Genomic DNA, 21,165 nt, shown 5'->3' on the forward strand with positions numbered 1-21,165 from the left:
TAAAAAAAAGACCTTTATTGGCTAACTGGAGTAAAACAGGCTGCAAGCTTATGCAAAAACTAGAATTACTTTAAACAAATAAAGCAGCACAATATTTTGAAAAAAGCTATTTTGAATTTGATACTAGTAATAAAAAGAATGACTAATTATGAATTACTAATTAAAAAAATAGATTTCTCTGTGGCTGAATTTGGATGACCACGTATATTACGGTACTCGACGGCATGCTTCAGATAAACATGAGTTTTGTCTATACATTAGCCACTGATTTTACACAATGTATATATTAGATTATCATACATGTATATATATATATTATCTGCGGATGACAGATCCCGTTTATTAGCGTGATGCTGGGAACCCGACAATGGATCAGAATATGTAAGACGTGTGTTTATGCTATATAGGATCAGGATGTGTTTCTCCAAGGTGTGAGAGGGGCGAGGCATAGACACGGCAGGTATTTGGCTACGTAATATGTCACTTGACTACTTCCTCGGTCTCCCCACCCCTTCGTCTTTGGCCTCTCCCAGGTTGATGTTTGATCAAAGTAACTTTTCAGGTTTTTGCTCGGCAGGAGATGACAGGTGTCTGACTTCATCGGGTCACCTGTCAGTATACACCTTACTATACTTAGAGTTTGTTTTTTATGCTCATCAAGAGCCCCCCGTGGCATCGTATGGATATCTTTTAATTTCTACAGGTAAACAAATCAAACAAGGAGAAAATGAGTAAGATCACTAAGCTTTTTAAGCCCGGTGGTGGGTCGAAACATCGCAAAGGACCCAGTGCCCAGGAGGCCTTGTTTAAGCTCCGGGAGACTGAAGAAATGCTAACCAAAAAACAGGAGTATTTGGAAAAAAAGATTGAACAGGAGATAGCAACAGCCAAAAGACACGGAACCAAAAACAAGAGAGGTGAGTCTGTGTGACGGCGTCTGTAACATGTATTAATAACATCAGAGATGGTCATCAAGAATTGCAGGAACCTTTTAGATTGCCGGTATTGTAGAATATATATATATATATATATAATTCGCTTTGGGTTCATTTGTTATTTTATATGTAAGAAGCTAAAATTGTATATCTTTGCCAATTGGTCTGGCTATGTGAAAATATGAATATGTAAACATTTGAGCTAATTCTATTTTTAAAATATGATGTCATAATATGACAGCACTTAATAGCTGGGAGGAGAGAAGAGAGAGAGGGGATGCGATAGAAACATTTAAATACATAAAGGGATTTCAAACAGTGCAGGAGGGAAGTTTACTTTAAAGGAGGAGAAATGTTAGAACAAGAAGTCATAATCTAAAAAAAGAGGTATACTGAGAGGTTGTAGATACGTGGACAGCCTCTCAGCAGAAGTGGTAGAGGTTAACACAGTAAGGCAACATGCATGACAAAATAAGGAATAATTAAGGTCTTTATATCAGGAGAAATGGCCAAACTTAATGGGTCGAATGGGTCCGATTCTGTGTTTCTATAATAAATAATGTCTTTTGTTCTGCAATACCCAGCAAGCATCAATAAGTACATACTTTAAATATGGTAACTTTTGCAAAGAGTCATTTTTGAGTAAGAAAATATTTTGCCTGTTAAATACCATTTTAGTGTAAAAATCCCACTATCCCAATACTTTAAGCCAGGTAGAAGTCTATCAAAAGAAAATGAGCTTGGGATGAATAATGAAGTGGTTTTGTTGCCATGAAATACAATCTTCAAGAAGGAACATGCCTTCTCCTGGAAATTGGAAACCTGTGAAAGACATTCCTGTGAAGGAACCATAGTCTGTTCCAACTCAATGTACACATTGTTTGGGGCTTCCCTTTAAGTGTTTAACTCATTTCATATGTTTTTGTTTTGTTACGTGAGCTCATTCTGTTACGTGAGCTCATTCTGTTACATTCAGTTATGCTACATGCATTCACTATTTGTCTTGTTTACTACATGTTGTATAAAAGAAGTGTATGCATCACTGTAAATAACTATTTGTGCAGACATTCTACCAGCCAAACGAGGCTGTGACTTATATCGTGAAGAATTTTTCATTAACTTATGAGGTATTCATCTATACTGTTACAAGGCTGTGGCGCGCATGGCCATGTGATAAGCGATGCATTGTGGTGACATCATCTCATCCATCTCACATAAGTGAGGTGATCTTAGAGGAGTTGTAGCTTTTTCCAGAAACATTGCAACCCGTCTACCTGATGGTCTAATGGAAGAGGTTTGTGTCCCTTCTGCTAGCATGAAATGACCCAGACTCTAATGCTGATGCTGATAGCTCGCAGGCTATTTAGATTATGGCTATCTTTCTTTCTATCTATCTATCTATCTATCTATCTATCTATCTATCTATCTATCTATCTATCTATCTATCTAATAGATAGGGAATACAGAATAGTTTATGGGACGGTTGGCAGTGTTCTTCCGTCATTATTTCCACATACTGGTAGAGCGACGACAAATAATAACCGTGCAGAGAAGGATGTAATCAATTGAGTTTGGTGTTTCCGCCATATTCCCAGCCGTACTCAAAAAGTACTGTCCAACGAAACCAATAGGAATCGCACTTTTCTCATGAAATGTAACTTTTCTGTCTCTTTTCAGCTGCCTTGCAAGCATTAAAACGTAAGAAGAGGCTAGAGAAGCAGTTAGCACAGATTGATGGGACCCTCTCCACGATTGAATTTCAGAGGGAAGCCCTGGAGAACTCTCACACCAACACCGAGGTGCTGAAAAACATGGGTTACGCGGCAAAGGCCATGAAAGCAGTCCATGAAAACATGTAAGTAAATCCGAAAGCTGGAACGATCTTGTGGTCTGTGAATCAGTTCAGGGGAGGCAAATGACTTTTCTGCTGGGAAAACTTAATTGCCATGTGACACAAATATGTTCTGCTGGGTCGTTGCCATAGAAACTTTAAAAACATGTTAAAAATTTTGTGTTTTTCTCATCAGGGGAAAGGATAAAATTACAGATTTGCTTATTTGCACTATATCCTATAGAGTGCAATTCATGTTTTTTGAAACAGTACAGAATAATACATCAGAGCATACATTAATAACCACCCCATAACATGTATTTCAATGTTTCTATTATATCTTCCACAAGATATACCATAGGACTTTAATGTTTGCCAGTAAAAGGACATGTACATAGACCAGGTTCTTGTATTTAAATTTACAACCAGTACATTCCCAGAAATCAAGTTCACCCAGTTCCACAAGCGGCTCCCAGCACCGGCAGTCATTTATTAAGGTTTACTGGCATGCATAGCAATGTTAATTGTCTAATGGGAGCACTTGTATGCCGGCTCTAGATATACCATGGGGGCTATTAAGTAATTTACTCAAGAGTATAGCAGTGTGAGTGAAGGCGTATGTTTTGAGGGGCTTTGACTTGAATGTACATAATATTTGGGACCACAGCAAAAAAAAAAATATTTTAAATGTAAAACTGATTTACGTGTTTTCTCTGTCAGTTGGTAAATGTCCGAACTTTGCAGGATCCTTTTTTACCTTGTTAAGGTTCAATTTTAATTTAATAAGGTTTTTTCCTCAATAAAACCCCCCAAGATTATATTTTTTTATAGGGATGCATTTTGTTTGCTTGAATGGCTAGTTTGGCCTGTATTTGTTGGTACACTCACAGGGTTAAAACCAAATTGTGGGTTAATTTCCAATAAAAGTTGTCTAGAACCAGAAATATTTTGCTAATTCTTCTCAGACGCATCCGATTAATCGATCTCAACATGTATATCTTGGAGGATAGATAGGGGGTGTGATAGAAACATTTAAGTACATAAAATGATTTAACAAAGACGGGTCAGGCCAGGATATCAAAGTTTAAAACTAGAGTGTTGGAGCCTTAGATGGAATATAAAAAAGGTTTATGTTACTGAAAGTAAAGTAAACCTTAAAAACGTCATACGCTGATGGAATTTAAACATGCATTTATTAGGCATAAGGCTATTCTGAATACAAGATGAGGACAAGGACCAAATAAATTTTAAGTTTTATGGCAAAAATCAAAATGACAGACTAGATGAGCTGTCCCCTTATTGATGCGTTCTTTATCGGACATTAAAGGCACACATCACCTTTTAACACATCCTACGTAGGCTCTGCCTGCTGGACACAGTCCTTTATAGTGTTAATAGCCCAGTCGGGAGATCAGAGATTTCCTTTTTAACCAGTCCATTGTGGTGCGGCACTGCAGGGCCACCCTAGGCCGGAATATGTCACTGGCTGTAGTGGTGTCTATTGACTAAAGCCTATGTTTTCGGTACAGAGCTGTGCGTTTAGAATTACGGTGGGAGGTTGAGTAGAGGAGACAGTAGGGATATAAGCCTGGGAAATAGACTGCATCAAGTTAATAAAGGTTGTCCCAGAAGTTGTATAAGAAGGAAGAAGTAAAGTTGAATATGACTGAGCATTTGCTGAGTTTAGCATTTGAGTCCCAAAGTAACCCGGGTGGTTTTTTGTTTACCCGAAATCAGATAATTCTCTTGCCTACAAGCCAAATTGGCGAATAAACCCCTATCAGCCTGGAGGACCTATTGTTTTTCGATAGTGATGAGGAAAATACTCGTAATGAGGAAAATACCAGGTGTCATGTAGAAGTGGCCGGGCGCTGCTGGGTTCACCCTGGAACCCAGATGTCCAGTAAATGACAGACTGTGTTTAGTGAATGAGCCTTCTAGAAGGTGGTCAGTTTCAATGAAAGACTTCCTGGTTCCCACTGAGAAAAGAGCAGTAAAACAAACATGTCTTACCATAGAAAGGTATTAATATAACTTATCCATGGAGCACACCAATGCTTGGTAGTAATGGCGCCAAAAATGTAGCATGATTAGGCTCTACTCGGGGTTGAGTAATTATTATGATATACCACAATAATCATTTGTGTAAGCAAAACATGTTTTTACATGTAATTAGCATAACACAAACGTAAATAGAGGAAAAAGCAACTATTACAAGAGTTTTCGGCTAAATACTCCATGTGTCCAAATAAGAGAAGATAGCAGTAGTAAATCCAATGTTTGGTAGATGTGTGGGGAGCATCAATGCTGCCGCACAGAAATGGTTCCATTTGGCCTTATCATATATGCAGTATTTTATCTGTGTTTAGCTGACGGGTAAGGACCTTTTTGTATTTTGTGACTCGGCTCAGGATGCGATGGAGAATAAATGTTAATAATATTATCTCTCATGTAACGTGTGTGGAAATGTTTACATGAGGGTGTTGGAATGGGTTACTAGTAAATAACTTGAATGTTGAGTGGCTGACATCATGCATGACATTGGAACATTCTGAGCTGGTCTGGCTTAAAGACTTAATTGAGGAAGTCTTCCATTCCAACGTTTAGCAGACATTGCAAGTTTATCACGTGGGGCAGTTTATCAAGTACAGACCTTAATGTTCTTCTACATCGTAGTCCAAACATTGGCCTATGTGACACACAGCTAACTGAAAAAAAAACCCATTGGTTCTACTGGTTTAGATAGATAAATTCATGGTATTCATTCCTCCACTCTCTACCTTCTATTGCCATGTGAGTTGAGTTTGAATTGAGTTGTGGGGAGAAGGGAAGATTCTCTTCAACAACCAGGGGAGGTCTGGCAAGGGGGTCAGTGGAGGCATTATTTAAAGGTTTTTGGACTTCTGTCTGATGCGACTCTGTGTGTTTTATTTGCGATTCCATGTACAGCCATCAGGATACATACAATACAAAGTGATTGAGACTCACCGTATCCTTTCTGTGTTCCTTTCATTGACTTTCTATACACTTTTTTTTTTTTGCAAGGACTGGATTGTTCACATTGATTATTGTTGCCAATGGTGGCCTATATCATTGGGCCTCTAGTTTGGGCTTACCCTTTGGGTTCAGTGGTGCAAGCCCTCACATGATTAACAATAGAATATCTGAAATGTAACTTAATTCTTGATGTTTATTTAAAACTGACAATATTTTTTTAAGGGACTTGGACAAGATCGATTCATTAATGGAGGATATCCATGAGCAGCAAGAGGTTGCCCAAGAAATATCTGATGCTATTTCTCGTCCAGTTGGGTTCGGTGAAGAGTTTGATGAGGTGAGTGATTTGCAGAAATGTCATTAAATTGCACATTTTGTAATGTAATTTCCTACCACAATTTTCATGCTAATTTAAGGGGAATCAAAATGAGTTTAAATATATTTATTTAGATTAGCAATAAAGACATTTCTAGTGAGAAGAACGTAGAGATTCTGTTTCATGAGGGTTATCATTTTCTTACATTCTAATTGTATTTTCATCATTCAAGTCAATGTTCCCAGTCATCTTACTGTGGTGTTGCTGTTCATATATGCTGTATCTGAAGATTAGTACTATCAAAGGCAGCCACCCCCCCCGGAGATCCAGCCCAAGAGCACTCAATGTTGGACTAAAAAACCCCCCATATACCTAATAAAGGGAGAGTTATCAGAATTAAACTCTAAATTATAAACAAAATTTTAACACTTTTAATATCACTGACATCATAGGAGTAATAAAAAGTTAGCTAGTGTGAATTTTCACCCTAAATGCTTATATTAATTTTAAGCAGAACTCAAAACATGCAATAAAACACAGATATGCTTAATTTGCGGTGTTAATAACTGTAAACACAAAATTATTAACAAAATAAAAAGTCACAAAAATTGAGAAATTACAGTTGGAAGTCTTTTTGTTAGCAGTTAGCTTGGCACATTTTAACAAACATATTTTCATATTATCTTCTATCTTTTAGTATAACTTTAAGGGATCTGGATGTTTATGTTGTGTGTATATATATACATAAAAATATAAATTAACCCTTTGGAATTACCTGGTTCTCTGCATTGATTGTTCTTAAATTGTGATCTGATCTACATCTAAGTCACAAGTATAGCTAAACACAACGTGCTTAAGCTAATAATACACAAACAATGACAATATTTCATGTTTTTATTGAACACACCCATTAAACATTCACAGTGCTGGTGAAAAAGTAAGTGAATCCTTGGATTTAATAACCCGTCGAACCTTCTTTGGCAGCAATAACAAGAGCTTCCAGTAGCTGCAGATCAGACCTGTTCAGGAGGCATTTTAGACCATTCTTCCTTATAGAACTGCATAATTGGTGTGAACGGCTCCCTTGAGGTCATACCACAGCAACTCTAATGGGTTAAGGTCTGGGCTCTGACTGGGCTCCAAATGGCCAATTTTATTTTTTTAAGCCATTCTGTTGTAAATGTACTTTGATGTTTAGGGTCATTGTACTGCTGGTCACCCAACTTCTAGTAGGCTTCAGCTGGCACCTTGATAAACTTGTGAATTATTGTCCCTTCAATGATAATAAGCTGTCCAGGGGCAGCAAAGCAGCCCCCAATCATGATGCTCTCTCCACTGTACTTCACCATGGGGATGATGTTTTCATGTTGGTATGGGGTACCCTTTTGCACCATATGTAGTGCTGGATGTTCTTCCTGAACAATTCAATGTTCTTTGGAGAGCAGCAGCTCTTGTAACTTAAATGAAGATCATATTATATTTTAAGACAAATTTATACATAAATGTGGGTAATTCTAAAAGGTTCACTTTTTCTTGCAGCTGTATATATATTATTACATTTGATGTTATATAACAAGCATATAATTACATTATATATATATATATATACACACACATACACTCATGCATATATAATATATACAAGTATAATGTAATTATTCTTTGGTTTTACCTGCAGTAAACTAACCTTCAGCCAGCTGTCTAGTGTGCCGCTACTATATGCCAACATACCTGGCAGCAACAAGGCTTAATTACCATACAACATTTTGTGAACATATCTCATATTTTTTTAGGATGAATTGTTACAAGAATTAGAAGAATTGGAACAAGAGCAACTCAACGAACAAATGGCCGACATTAACCTGCCAAGCGTGCCGTCCAAGAAACTGCCTTCCCGGCCAGGTAAACAGGTTTCCTATTACATGGCAACATTATCGGTAGCTTGGTATGAGTACCTCTGTATCACACCTCTTATTCTTGAACTCTGTACTACGTTCCGAAGGAATGAACATTGGCTCCTTTCTGTGAGGCGCAAACTTATAACAGAAGATATTAGTGTTGTAAAACTGATTTAGTGTGGAACAGCTGCTGGCTTGAAATGGACAGTAACAGAGCGAAGCTGCTAATGACTCTAATGCATTCTCTGCCTGTGTTGGCTGGCGTTGTTTTAACTGAGAAAATGTTTCGAAATGACTCGTTGAAACCATTACTCATTTTGGAATAGTTACAGAATAAGAAGTTGCCCGCAGTTAAAGCCTCCATCCCAATTAGTTTAACTAAAGTGCGTAAGCCATTACAGACATTACAGACGCCTTGTGTACACTTGGAAAATTACATTTAGTAATTAAAAGTACCGTTCATAACGCTAACTGCCATCTTCTACTTATGGATGGCAGCTGCAGAAACGTTCTCCTTCTGTACCTGTCTGTGGAACCCTTAATGTAGCTGTACTTTTTCTTTTTTAACCAGTTCTGACAATTTAAATGCTCTCCTTATATTCTTGTGTACTAGTAATAAGAGTCCCTGGTAAATGCATTGCAGATATTTAACACATAAGGAACTTGCATATATAATGTAGAACATATTGAAACAAACAGTCATCGTGTTCGCATTCAGATTATCGAGTGGCATGTCTTAAGATGTTGCATACATGTTCAAGACCCCCCAGGTCCCATTTTAAGATTCTGTATATTAAAAACAAAACGAGTCAGTCTCTCCCTCAAACAACCCCACAACGGCAATGACACAGTCCATAAAACTGCTGGAAAAAGCTAGATTTTAGCATTCTTTCACAGTGATTCTTTGTGTAGGTTGTATGCTTGTGCTCGGCCCCAGTCACCAAATAAAAAAGCAAAAATATCAATGTGCGCTAAGATTATTTGAAAAAATAACACTATTAGCACTAAGCTCGGATTGATATTTCTTGTGTTGTTGAAGTTATAGGTGTGTTGTTGGGAATCGCACACTGGTTTTTGTTGCTGCTGGCGCACATCATTCGGCATTGAGTTCCATAACACTTTAATAATGCAAATGACTGATGAGGCCCAACAAAAGTAAAGTCCCCCTAAGCCCTGACACCACAGCTTAATACCCAAGCATAATACACTAGCCATATAAAAGGGGGACTGGCCCGGCCACAGCCTTAAGCATAATGCAAAATAATCTACAGCAATGTTAATACAGAATCAATAAAACATTCCATAACTAAATCATGCTTTAGATTGTGTGGTTGGCTGTTGGCCCGGAGTATAGGTGTGTTGTTACCGATAACTGAACCAGTCCTGTGTCTGTAAGAAATGAGTAGAAGAAGGAGGTAAAAAAAAAAAAAGAACTAGAACAGTCCAGTAAAGAGGGGGTACAGTAAGTGACGTTGTATATGTGGTACAGTACTGATACAATAGGATGACTACATTAGGAAAGCATAAAGCTTATTTGTAAAAGAGAGGGCTGGCTTGGACATATTGACACCTATTGGGGGCACACATCTGTAAATGTACTTGGTACTCCTCCATAATCTTGAAGGTTTGAAAACAAGGATTTGGAAGATGAGGCTTTATTTTATAGGAAACTGTGATACTATGCTAGCATTTCAATGTAGAACTCACCAGAAGGCCGCCACTGGGTAATGTTGTGTGTGGGTACGTGAGGAGCTGCAACATTGGTTTGTGTGGAAAGAGGAGAGGATATGCCAGATGGTTTTTCGTACAGATGTAGGAGGCTTTTAGATAATGTTGGCTAATGTTGTGTGTGGAGAATGGTGTGGGGCTGTTGGGTAGTGTTGTGTGTGGCGAATGGTGTGGGGCTGTTGGGTAATGTTGTGTGTGGAGAATTTTGTGGGGCTGTTGGGTAGTGTTGTGTGTGGAGAATGGTGTGGGGCTGTTGGGTAGTGTTGTGTGTGGCGAATGGTGTGGGGCTGTTGGGTAGTGTTGTGTGTGGCGAATGGTGTGGGGCTGTTGGGTAGTGTTGTGTGTGGAGAATTTTGTGGGGCTGTTGGGTAGTGTTGTGTGTGGAGAATGGTGTGGAGCTGTTGGGTAGTAGTGTGTGTGGAGAATGGTGTGGGGCTGTTGGGTAGTGTGTGTGGAGAATGGTGTGGAGCTGTTGGGTAGTAGTGTGTGTGGAGAATGGTGTGGGGCTGTTGGGTAGTGTTGTGTGTGGAGAATGGTGTGGAGCTGTTGGGTAGTAGTGTGTGTGGAGAATGGTGTGGGGCTGTTGGGTAGTGTTGTGTGTGGAGAATGGTGTGGGGCTGTTGGGTAGTGTTGTGTGTGGAGAATGGTGTGGGGCTGTCTCATTGTGTTTTGTGCAGGGAGTGTTGATGGAGAGAGATGGAAAAGAGAGAATACATATGCACATGTGCTTGTTCCTAGAAAAGATAGAGATATTGTAACTTGTATTGTACTGTCTGGTCCATATACAAATCTCATGCTAAAACAAAATGTTTGATATTTTTATCATTTATTTACAGTATCAACTCGGAAGAAAGTGGAGGATGATGATGATATGAAGATGCTGGCAGCATGGGCTACATAAACATCTTTCCTTTTGAAGGAGATAACCCTCACTCAATACTTCCGTTTAGTGAAGTAGTCATAGAGAAGATTTTAGTTTATCTAAACGTAAGGTTCTCTGTGACATGGAACTACACTCATTTTACATATTCAAGTGTAGAAATGTTCTTGACTTTTTTTCTGCAGAATTCTGTAAATATTATGAAGAGCTTGCTTGGTAATTCCTGGGTTGCTGCATATCTGTTTACCAGGGTTGATGACGTGTACTGTATTTCCAAAAGCTTGAGCAATCTTGTTTTACCAGCATATAAGTTAGATGTGGCCATCCGGCTTTTTGTATGACTCCCTTTGTGTTAAAAAAGCAATGTGAGTTTGTTTCTATCAATACACAGAAGGGTGAGCCTTCCAGAATTATTAGGTTCAGTGGAGGACCCTTGTCTTCTGATTTAAAGATGTTCATTTCTACTCGAGGCGTCAGTCATGTTTTACTTGCAATTCAAGATAAAACCACCAGGGTGTCTAAAAATGTCAAGCACCTTAGGCAGCAGTTACATGAATGGATCCTTTATGTGTTTCATTTATTATCTATGAATTCCTTTCAGTAAATGAGTTTTGAACAGGAATAGATGGTGTACATTGAGACTGTTGCCAGCCAAATGTGCCTTTGGTTGCATTATTTATGATCCACTTGGATGAACAGCTACACTGACTGCCTTCTTTTCTTGAAATAAAATAGCCTAAAAGTTGCATGTGTCATGTCATAACCACAAACCTTTCTTAAAAGTGATTTATCAACATATTGTTCTCTTGGGAATTATTGGAAATGTACCTCTGCCAAGTAATACTTTAACAATTTTACAAAGAAAATTAATAATTTGAAGAATGACACAACGAGTAAAAATGTATATATATATATTTTTTTACTATACTCGTTGAGAAAAATCAGCAATCATATTATATATAACGATTTAGTAAATTATTCTTTCAGTTTAAATAATAAGCGCAAGGCCTACAAAATAAAAATCGTTTCTGCACAGTGTGTGTTCTTATTAGGCCACTAGGGGTCAGCATTTAAAACACTAAAGGTTTATCAAGTCATCATTGAAAATAGTCTAGTCATAGTTTCGTGTCATAATTAGATATTTGGGTGTATAAAGAACCATACATAATTACATTTTATACTGTTTTCCCAAAATTGCGGTGTGTGAACATTTTTTACAATATAATTGTGAAGAGAGGAACGTGATTTAGGAAACATCAATGAGCTGTTGCTGACCACAGAGTAACCAGCTATTTTTAGTTACGTGAACCATTACTGAATCACTGCATACACTATGTCAGGCATATACAACTGGTAGCTCTCCAGCTGCCGCAGAAGTCAATGCTAATACCTAGGAGGTGAACAAACCAGGAAAACCAAGGAACATTCCAAGCTAGAACCTGGCCTACAGAGGGGTTGACAGATTGCAACATTATATGGGGTTACATGAGAATACCTGGGAACTCCCTAGACCTCTGTGTCTGCTGAGGAGAAGCTTGGCAATGGGACAGCACTATGGACACGGGGGCACAGCCAAACAACACCCCCCCCGCCAGAGGAAGAAGAAAACACACACAATAAATACTTCCATAACAAAACTATGTATAAACTGCATGCCCCTGGAGGCACAGACCTTGCCTGCTGCTGCTATATAGATATATATATACACACACACACACACATATATTTACTAGTCCAAAACAACAACAGAAAACATCTGGATGGTCAGCTATGTGAGGCATTTCCGCCCGCTCAGAACTAATAGGAACAGATTTTGCTCGTTAACAATACACGTATTCAGAACATGACACCATTTGGGAGTCATCGGCCTTTGCTTTCAAACACGTTCCACGTTTCAATGTTTAACCAGCGCTATAACTTGTCACTGTATCAGACTATTGTTTTAAGTGCTGGGTGCCAGAGATACGCATTGCATTGCCAAAGCAGAAGGCATTACCAATAGGTGTTTCTGTGCTGGTAACTTAAAACAAATAATCAATGATGACTAAAGGAGAAGTTCCACAAAAAAAGGAAACTAACACAACCTTGAAATGTTCAGGTTTAGATTTGTAAAGTTAAAATATTTTCTGAGGCTGATGTAGCACAAAACACGTTTCACCAACACTATTTTTAGGTGGTTTGGGCACATGTGTTTTTTGATATGGGTAGGCATCTTATTTGGGGAGGGGGGGTGTTGTGCCCTATGGCCTACAGCCCTCCTTGAAGACTTCAATGGGGCTCCTAGGTGATCCAGACCTTCCTTGGATTTGTTCAGGGAGGGGAGGAAGGATTTGTACACCCTATGGGGGGAGGGATGAAGAAGAAGAATGGGGGACCTGGTTTCCACCGTTGCCTTAGCACTGGGAGAACCTTGTTCACGTCCTGGAGCAGACAGTGGGAAGCACAACTCATCTCGGACTTCAGGGGCAAGTTAAAACAGATTAAGGATGGGGAACAATAGAGAAGATGATACAGTGTAGGTTCACTTATTATCAGTGTGTTCACCAGATTAATCTTCATGCACACATCAAACTCTTACATAAAATCCAATCCTATTTACCCCAAACCTAAACTCTACATGGTTACGTTCCAGAACAGGATATCATATAGCATTAGTCCGAGCACCTGCAAATAACCATTGCTCATTCTTAATCCGTGCATACAATGGTATTGCGTTGGAGTGTTGCCAGTCCATAAATAGTACCGTGTTCTAAGCAGAGGCATTCCTTTCTGACTAATTAACTCTAAGTGCGGCCTCTGCTAGAACAATAACCAGAAATCAAAGGGGAAGATACAGAGAAGCATTTTAATGTTGTAGTTATTAAATATTACAAATGTTTGGAAAAACTCACACATTGGGACTAACGTTTATTGGATAAACTGTAAGAAATATAAAAAAAAACCCCTCAAATATAATTGAATATGGCAACTTATATACAAATAAAGCACCCTAGAAGGTGATCTGTTTGCATTCTTTTACCCATGAAAACTATATTGCTGTCCAAAGTGCCAGTATTCACTGTATATAGTGTATTTATACACTCTAGAATAAGGTTTTTTTTTCTTAAGTTTGTAAAATGTAGCAGTTGGTGAAGTCATATTCAAAAGCCTGTACTCAATCTAAAAATTATCTGGGGTACTTTTACGATACTAATGAAGCAATTGTAAAAAAAATAATAAAAAGAAAAGGAAGCCTACCAACAAAGAGTGTCAGTCATTTAAAAATACTTTGCCGCTAGAATCAGAATAAAAGCACCAATTCTCAGTACAGTACAGTATATGTGCATCTGGAATGCAGCCTGTTCAATGGGTAAGCCTGGAGTGCACCTACATAAAACGCCCAGACATCGGTGGGAAAGATTAAGTTCTACTTACCGAGAGCTTCTTTTCCCTGCCAATCCCTGGTGACACTATGAGAGACTCCTCCTCCGTACCTGAGATAGGGCAGGACTCAAACATTTAAAAGGCCCCTCCCCTCCTAGCACCCTCAGTGAATATCAAAGACCACACAGGAAAACAGAATCGCTGCAAAAACAAACATTTATTGAAAGGAAGGGAGGGAACAAAACGTGTCACCAGGGATTGGCAGGGAAAAGAAGCTCTCGGTAAGTAGAACTTAATCTTTCCCTGCCATCCCAGGTGACACTATGAGAGATATAACAAAGAAGAAGGGTGGGAAACAAAGACACTCAGGGGGAAAACACTGCCCCAAGAACCGTACGACCGAACAGGGCATCCTCCTGAGCCATTTGATCGAGTCTATAATGTCGAACAAAAGTACTGAGAGATCCCCACGTAGCTGTTTTACAGATGTGTTCAGGCGAGACAAGACATCGTTCAGCCCATGAAGTGGAAACTGCGCGGGTAGAGTGGGCACGAATCCCCGGAGGGGGAACCCCGCCAGCTGCTGTGTAAGCTAAACAGATAGTAGACACAATCCATTTAGCCACCGTACGCTTAGAAATGCCAAGACCTCTACTGGGACCAGAAGAGGCTATAAACAAACTAGATGATTTGCGCACAGGCTGCGTGCGTTCCAGATAAATAGAAAGACATCTTTTTAAGTCCAACGTATGGAGCGCTTCTTCTTCTGCCGATTGAGGGGACGAGAAGAACGTAGGCAACACAATTTCTTGGTCCCTGTGAAACGCCGTCTGTACTTTGGGTGAGAATTCCGGGGGCAAGGCGAGGATGACCTTATCCGGAAAAAAACGCAGAAATGGTTCTTTCATAGAAAGGGCCTGGAGTTCACTGATACGCCTCGCAGAGGTAATGGCCACCAGGAAGGCCGTCTTCAGAGACAACAGGTGTAGGGACACTGATTGAAGAGGCTCAAAAGGTGGCAACATGAGCCTGCGAAGGACCAGGTTCAGGTCCCAGGGAACCATCTTGGAGACAGGGCGAGGACGAATACGCACCATAGCCTTGGAGAAACGCCTGATGATTGGAACAGAACTCAAATTAAAGCCAAGTAAAGCACTAATGGCAGCAATCTGAACCTTGATGGTAGAAGGCTGAAGTCCATGGTCAAACCCCGTCTGCAAAAACTCCAGAATAGAAGCTGGAGAACACTCTGAGGGAAGAATTTTCCTGGATCCACACCAGCTACAAAACTTCTTCCACACTTTAATGTATCTGATGGATGTGACCTTCTTACGACTGCGCAGAAGAGTTTCCGTAACCGACTCAGAGAAGCCTCGAGACCTCAGAATCCTCCGTTCAACCTCCAAGCCGTCAGCTGAAATACCGCAGGATTTGGATGAAGGAACTGACCCTGGTGAAGCAGGTTTTCCCAGGCCGGGAGCCGTAGGGGTGGTGTGTGGCTGAGTGAGACTAGGCCTGCGTACCAGACACGCCTGGGCCAGTCCGGGGCGACCAGAATAACTGATGCCCGGTCGAACTTGATCTTTTGCAGAACCTTGGATATCAGAGGCAATGGAGGGAAAACATAGGCGAGGTTGAAACTCCAAGTCTGGGCGAAGGCATCCACCGCCAAAGGCTGGTCCCGAGGATTGAGAGAAAAGAACGCCGGAACTTGAGCATTGTCCCTGGAGGCCATGAGATCTATCTCGGGCATTCCCCACCGTTGGACAATCATGTGGAAGGCTGCCGGATGCAAAGCCCATTCGTGGCTTAGAACAGGAGTTCTGCTTAGAAAGTCGGCTTGGGAATTCAAAGCCCCCCGAAGGTGAACCGCAGACAAAGTCATGAGACGTGATTCTGCCCAAAAGGAAATCCTGAGAGCTAGACGCAGTAGGCGAGGACTTCTTGTACCCCCCTGCTTGTTGATGTAGGCGACAACCGCCCGATTGTCGGAACGAAGCAGGATGTTGCCGCCAAAGAGATGCTTTTCCCAGTGATGAAGGGCATTCTCCACTGCCAGCAGCTCCAGGCAGTTTGAGGGTAGGAGCTGAGTGGCAGGCGACCAGAGACCTTGAGCAAAGTTGTCCCGATAAGTTGCCCCCCAGCCTGTACTGCTTGCGTCCGTCGTCAGGAGCTCTTTGGATGACCAGGCCCATCGTCTTCCCGAGGCCAGAGTATCTCGCAGGAGCCACCAGGAGAGGGATGCCTTGACATGCGGAGGAAGACGAACCAGTCTGTCCAGAGCGAATGGATTCTGTTCCATCAAATGAAGAATATGATTCTGAAGGACCCTCATGTGAGCCAGGGCCCAGGGAACTGCATATCTTGCTGAAGTCATCTTGCCGAGAAGAGACATACACCGCCTTAGTGGACTTTTTCGTGCAGAAAGCACCTTGCAGGTTAGGGAGTAAATACCGCTGATCTTGCTCGAAGGAAGAAAAGCTTTTCCTTCGCAGGAATCTAGGTGAAGGCCGAGGAACTCCAATCGTTGAGAAGGAACTAACTTGGACTTCTCCCAATTTAGAATCCAGCCGAGATCCTGAAGCGTCTGGACCACCCGGGACAGGTGAGACTGAAGGAGAGTCGCTGAATGCGTGTGAATGAGCCAATCGTCTAAGTAAGGGATGACCGAAATGCCCTGACGTCTGAAATGGGCCACCACCACTGCAAGGAGTTTTGTAAACACTCTGGGGGCTGGAGACAGTCCAAATGGCAGGGCTTGAAATTGGAAATGACTGATTCCTGAACCCCAAGGAATAGCTATCCGCAGAAACCGATGATGGGAGGGATGCATAGGAACATGAAGATACGCATCCTTTAGGTCTATGGAGACCATGAAGTCCTGGAGGTTTAGAGAGTCCAGTGCTGATCTTATGGTCTCCATCTTGAACCTTAGGAAACGAAGGTGACGGTTCAGGAAACGTAGGTCTATAATGAGACGAAACCCCTTTGGTGACTTTGGAACCAAAAAGACCCGAGAATAAACTCCTTGACCCTGTTCCTGCCGGGGTACAGGAATAAGGACTTCTGTCTGTACAAATTGATGGACAGCAGACAGCAGGAATCCCCGCTGTTCCAGGTTCTGCGGAAGGTGGGAGATCAAAAACCGGTCTGCAGGTTTGCTTTCGAATTGCAGTCGATAACCCTGGGATATGATGGATCTCACCCAGGAATCCTTGGTGATGAGGAACCAATAGTCCATGAAATGCCGAAGTCTTCCTCCCACCGGGATGACTGACGAGTCATGCAAAACCTTTGGGATCCTGGGCCGCTTTGGGGAAGGCGAACCTGTCGTGTCTACCTCTCTCACGATGGAATCTGCCCCGGAAGGCATGCTCCCTTGCAGGGCGAAAGAAACCGGAACCATAACCCCTGGACTGGCCTGGAAAGTATGGACGAAAGGACTGCCGTCTCCTGGGAGCAGTTCTGCGTAGAGGCATCCAATGTTTATCCCCAGTCGTCTTCTCAAGCAGGGACTCCAGCTCCTCACCAAACAGAGACCCTCCTTTAAAAGGGATATTTAGCAGTCTATTCTTTGAGGCATTGTCAGCCCCCCAGGCTTTAAGCCATAAGGCCCGTCTGGCCGCCACCGAAAGTGCAGAGGCCCTGGCTGACATCCTGACATTTTCAACCGAGGCATCGCAGAGAAAATCCACTGCCAATTTGAGAGCAGCAATGTTCTTAAGGATAGTTTCTCTAGGCGTTTTTGCCGCAACCTCCTCCTCGATCTGTGACAGCCAGATTTTAACAGCTCGAGACACTGAGGCAGATGCTATGCCAGGTTTAAAAGCAGCAGAGGAAGCTTCAAAAGATTTCTTAACAGCTGCTTCAGCCTTCTTCTCCATCAGATCCGAGAAATGAGAGCCATCCTCCAGCGGCAAGGCAGTCTTTCTAGAAACTTTCATTACCGCGGTGTCAACCAGCGGAGTTGCACAAAATTTTTCAAAGTCCTCCTCAAACGGAAAGAGGCGTTTCACCCGCCTAGACAGGTTAACCCTCCTCTCTGGATGATTCCACTCCTGCTTAATGATGTCGGATAAGGCAGGGTGCACAGGAAAAGAAGGTGACTGCTTGGAGAAGCCGGCAAAGAAGTGATCCTTCTTAGGCGTCGCAGTTTCCTCCAAGTTCATGGCAGACTTTACCGCAGAAATGAGAGTATCAATCTCTTCCACCGGGAACAAATAGGAACTTTCCTCTCGGATTTCACCTTCCTCAGAAGAATATTCCTCCAGCTCAGGATAATCTAACTCGGAGTCAGAAAATTGCTGGTAACCCAGGAGCGATGGTTCCCGAACTGCCGGAAGATGGGAAGGAGCAGGAACCGATTGACGAAAAGCCGAAAAGGTGGACTGCATCTCCTCCTTAAGCCAGGCCAAAAACTCTCTCCCACCAGAGGCTTCTGAATCCGCAACGGACTTTAGACAGGCAGAACAGAGCTTTTTCTTAGCATCCTGCAGAGGCCTGTGACAACCAGAACACTGCGCATGTTTTGATTTAGTTAAAGCCTTTTTAGGTCTCTCCTCAACAGAGGGAGGCTCAGAATTATCTGGAGCAGACATAATCAGACAAAATGCAACAGCACCGTCAGAAAAATATATAATAATCCATTGTCAACTCACCACACCGCTTAAATAGCTGCAAATCAGGCTACAAGCTGCAACAGCAGCAAATCTGGCGCCAAAATTTTGAATTGACATGAAAACGAGGCTTGGAACGCATACCGGACATGCCTGCGAACCGAGCCGGAAAAAACCGAGACGCCATCTTTAAAAAATGCTGAGACGCCGAGCCGCGGCGTCTAGAAACAGCGAGCGGCAGTGGAAACAGCGGGGAGCTGAGGGAAGGAAGCCGGACGGAACACCGCACCGCCAGGGTAAGTAAGCGCCGGGCCGCGCAGCACCAGCCACCGGCTAAGGTGCAGAGGCTACCCCCACCCGAGGGGGCTTAGCCCTAGGGAGAAACGGCTCAACCTAGAGCCGAAAATAAAATAACAAACGGGAGACGAGTCCTCCCTACCTGATGTAGGGCAGGAAAAACACTGAGGGTGCTAGGAGGGGAGGGGCCTTTTAAATGTTTGAGTCCTGCCCTATCTCAGGTACGGAGGAGGAGTCTCTCATAGTGTCACCTGGGATGGCAGGGAAATATGGAAATCAGATGACAAGAAACCAAAGGATTGGCTGATGACGTTTAACACTTTTGGTGCAAACTCCAAATTAATGTTTCGTGTTTGTAAGCATGGAGGAAAGGCAACCTTGTTCCCACATAGTAACGATCTGGATCCAGAGGCCCCATCTTTGGCAACCCAACTGGAAACATTCAGGGTGTTTAAACCCAACCATTCTTCACAACTTTTGCGAACATTTAATTCCATTGAGTAGCCAGCCCCACGGTCTGCAGCTCCACCGGGTCTGCAGCTCCACCGCTGAGGTGTTAGCTAAAGATGGGGAAAAATGAAACTACCAACTTCCCCAGATAAAATAGTTCTAGAGCCTTTGAAATGTATTTATTCGGAGGAAAACAGCGCATTTATAAGTTTGCAGTCCACAACGCTTACTGCATGACTTCACAAATAAGTGAAATAGCATAATACACATTAGAAAAACATAAAAGGCACTTTCAGATTACGTGTGTGGCCTTCTTTTAGCATGTTTCTGTAACACAGAAGCTTAAGAAGATGGCAGAGAATCACTAGTACAAAGTAAGGACGAGGGATATTTACTTGGCGGTGCATAGTACAGTGCTTTAAAAAAAAAATAACTTTACTTACTTTAAACATAAGGAATAAACTACATTTAGAAGATTTCACTTTCATCGCATGAAAAGGCTGAACGAGAGGGGTTTTTTTTTTTTGCATGGGACGTTGTCAAGCCTGACCACAAGCGGACGTCTTATTGAGTGCTAAAATACGGAAAGAAAAAAAACTATTGTATCAGTTCTATTTTTACAAAGTAGGACAAAATTAAACACTAAACAATAGCCAGGTTCAACACTCATCTGAGTTTTTCCCAATTCACAGTTATTTGTATCCACAAAAATTCATTCTGCAAACGTTTGATTCACAAACAAAAATAGATGTGTTTCTTATAGAGCCAGAAGCCCAAAAGGACACCTCAAAGCAATTCCTTATTACCGTTCATCTTAAAGTCTAGAAAGGGATACAGTAGTGTAGGTTAGCAATGGCCAAAACTTTGCCATTGTTGTGATACTTCAGGTACTTCAAACACCACAATGAGCTGATTCTTAATGACAATGAAGCCCAGCTTGGCCATGGACTTTCATAGTCAGTGTTGGTGTTTTGGTGATTAAGACAGAGCCATTCTATTGTATACCACAAGCCAATGAAAGGGCCAACAATGGCAAGTTTCTCCAACGAGAAGGGCTGAGCTGGCCCTGTATAATGCATAATTCAATGGGTGCGGAGACTGAAGAACTCTCTACTTACATCAGAAGCTCCGCTGGGGTTGGCCATTCATAATGTATAGTGATTTGAAGTCCCCTGACAACTCTCCCGTTAATGACTCAACCCCAAATACTAGATTCTATCCAGATGCACTATATTACAAGGCTATTACTCAATGTATAGTAAACATCTTCAGATGCCTAGGGGAATATAAAGAGATAACAGAATCCCAAAAACCACCACAGAAGCACACAAAGTACGACGCCATGTAGCTACAGTGACGTTTACATGTGCTCATGAACAACACTCATTGCGCTGGTTACAAGTCATTTTCAGTAGGAGCCAACATAGAAGAAGAAGACAAATTAGATGTCTGTCTAGCAAACGAGAAATGCTGGGCTTCTTATTTCTATGGGATGTCTCCACAGATATATCAAAAAGCACTGAAAATTTTTTGTTGCTGAAAATTGTAAAATCTATTTTGGAGTAACACATAGGAAACTTTAACTCACTAATATAGAAGCACAGTTACTGATCTGACCTTGAACGTCGGCCAAAGGTATACTTCTGGGAACACCCAGCATTTGATAATTTCATTCCATGGCAGAATGGATGTGAAGGCCACTGAATCTTGAATTATTTTTTTCCGATGAGATTTATCACTTGCGATATTCCTTACACAATGAATTGTTCATTAGAGAGACTAATAGAAATCTTGAGTTTAAACAAAATATTTTGGGTTGCCATACTTTTTGCCTTCAGCTACAAGTACAGATTT

The 21,165-nt window shown here is 41.5% G+C and overlaps 1 protein-coding gene across 1 annotated transcript; it reads left to right on the top strand.

The window, feature by feature from the left end:
* Window positions 1–545: 545 nt before the first annotated feature.
* CHMP4C (charged multivesicular body protein 4C) lies at window positions 546–11,330 on the top strand. Its single transcript, XM_053466272.1, has 5 exons — window positions 546–917; window positions 2,613–2,790; window positions 5,986–6,100; window positions 7,873–7,981; window positions 10,542–11,330. The coding sequence occupies exons 1-5, from the start codon at window positions 728–730 to the stop codon at window positions 10,604–10,606; spliced, it is 657 nt and encodes a 218-aa protein (XP_053322247.1). The 5' UTR covers window positions 546–727; the 3' UTR covers window positions 10,607–11,330.
* Window positions 11,331–21,165: the final 9,835 nt, after the last annotated feature.

The sequence above is a fragment of the Spea bombifrons genome, chromosome 5 (assembly GCF_027358695.1).
Source record: "Spea bombifrons isolate aSpeBom1 chromosome 5, aSpeBom1.2.pri, whole genome shotgun sequence".
Taxonomy (NCBI): Eukaryota; Metazoa; Chordata; class Amphibia; order Anura; family Pelobatidae; genus Spea; species Spea bombifrons.

Bases quoted from the DNA above. Each gene is read 5' to 3' on its own strand.
- CHMP4C (XM_053466272.1), top strand. From the start codon at position 728: ATGAGTAAGATCACTAAGCTTTTTAAGCCCGGTGGTGGGTCGAAACAT. The intron at 6,101-7,872 runs GTGAGTGATTTG...ATATTTTTTTAG, and splicing joins TCGGTGAAGAGTTTGATGAG to GATGAATTGTTACAAGAATT. The intron at 7,982-10,541 runs GTAAACAGGTTT...ATTTATTTACAG, and splicing joins GAAACTGCCTTCCCGGCCAG to TATCAACTCGGAAGAAAGTG.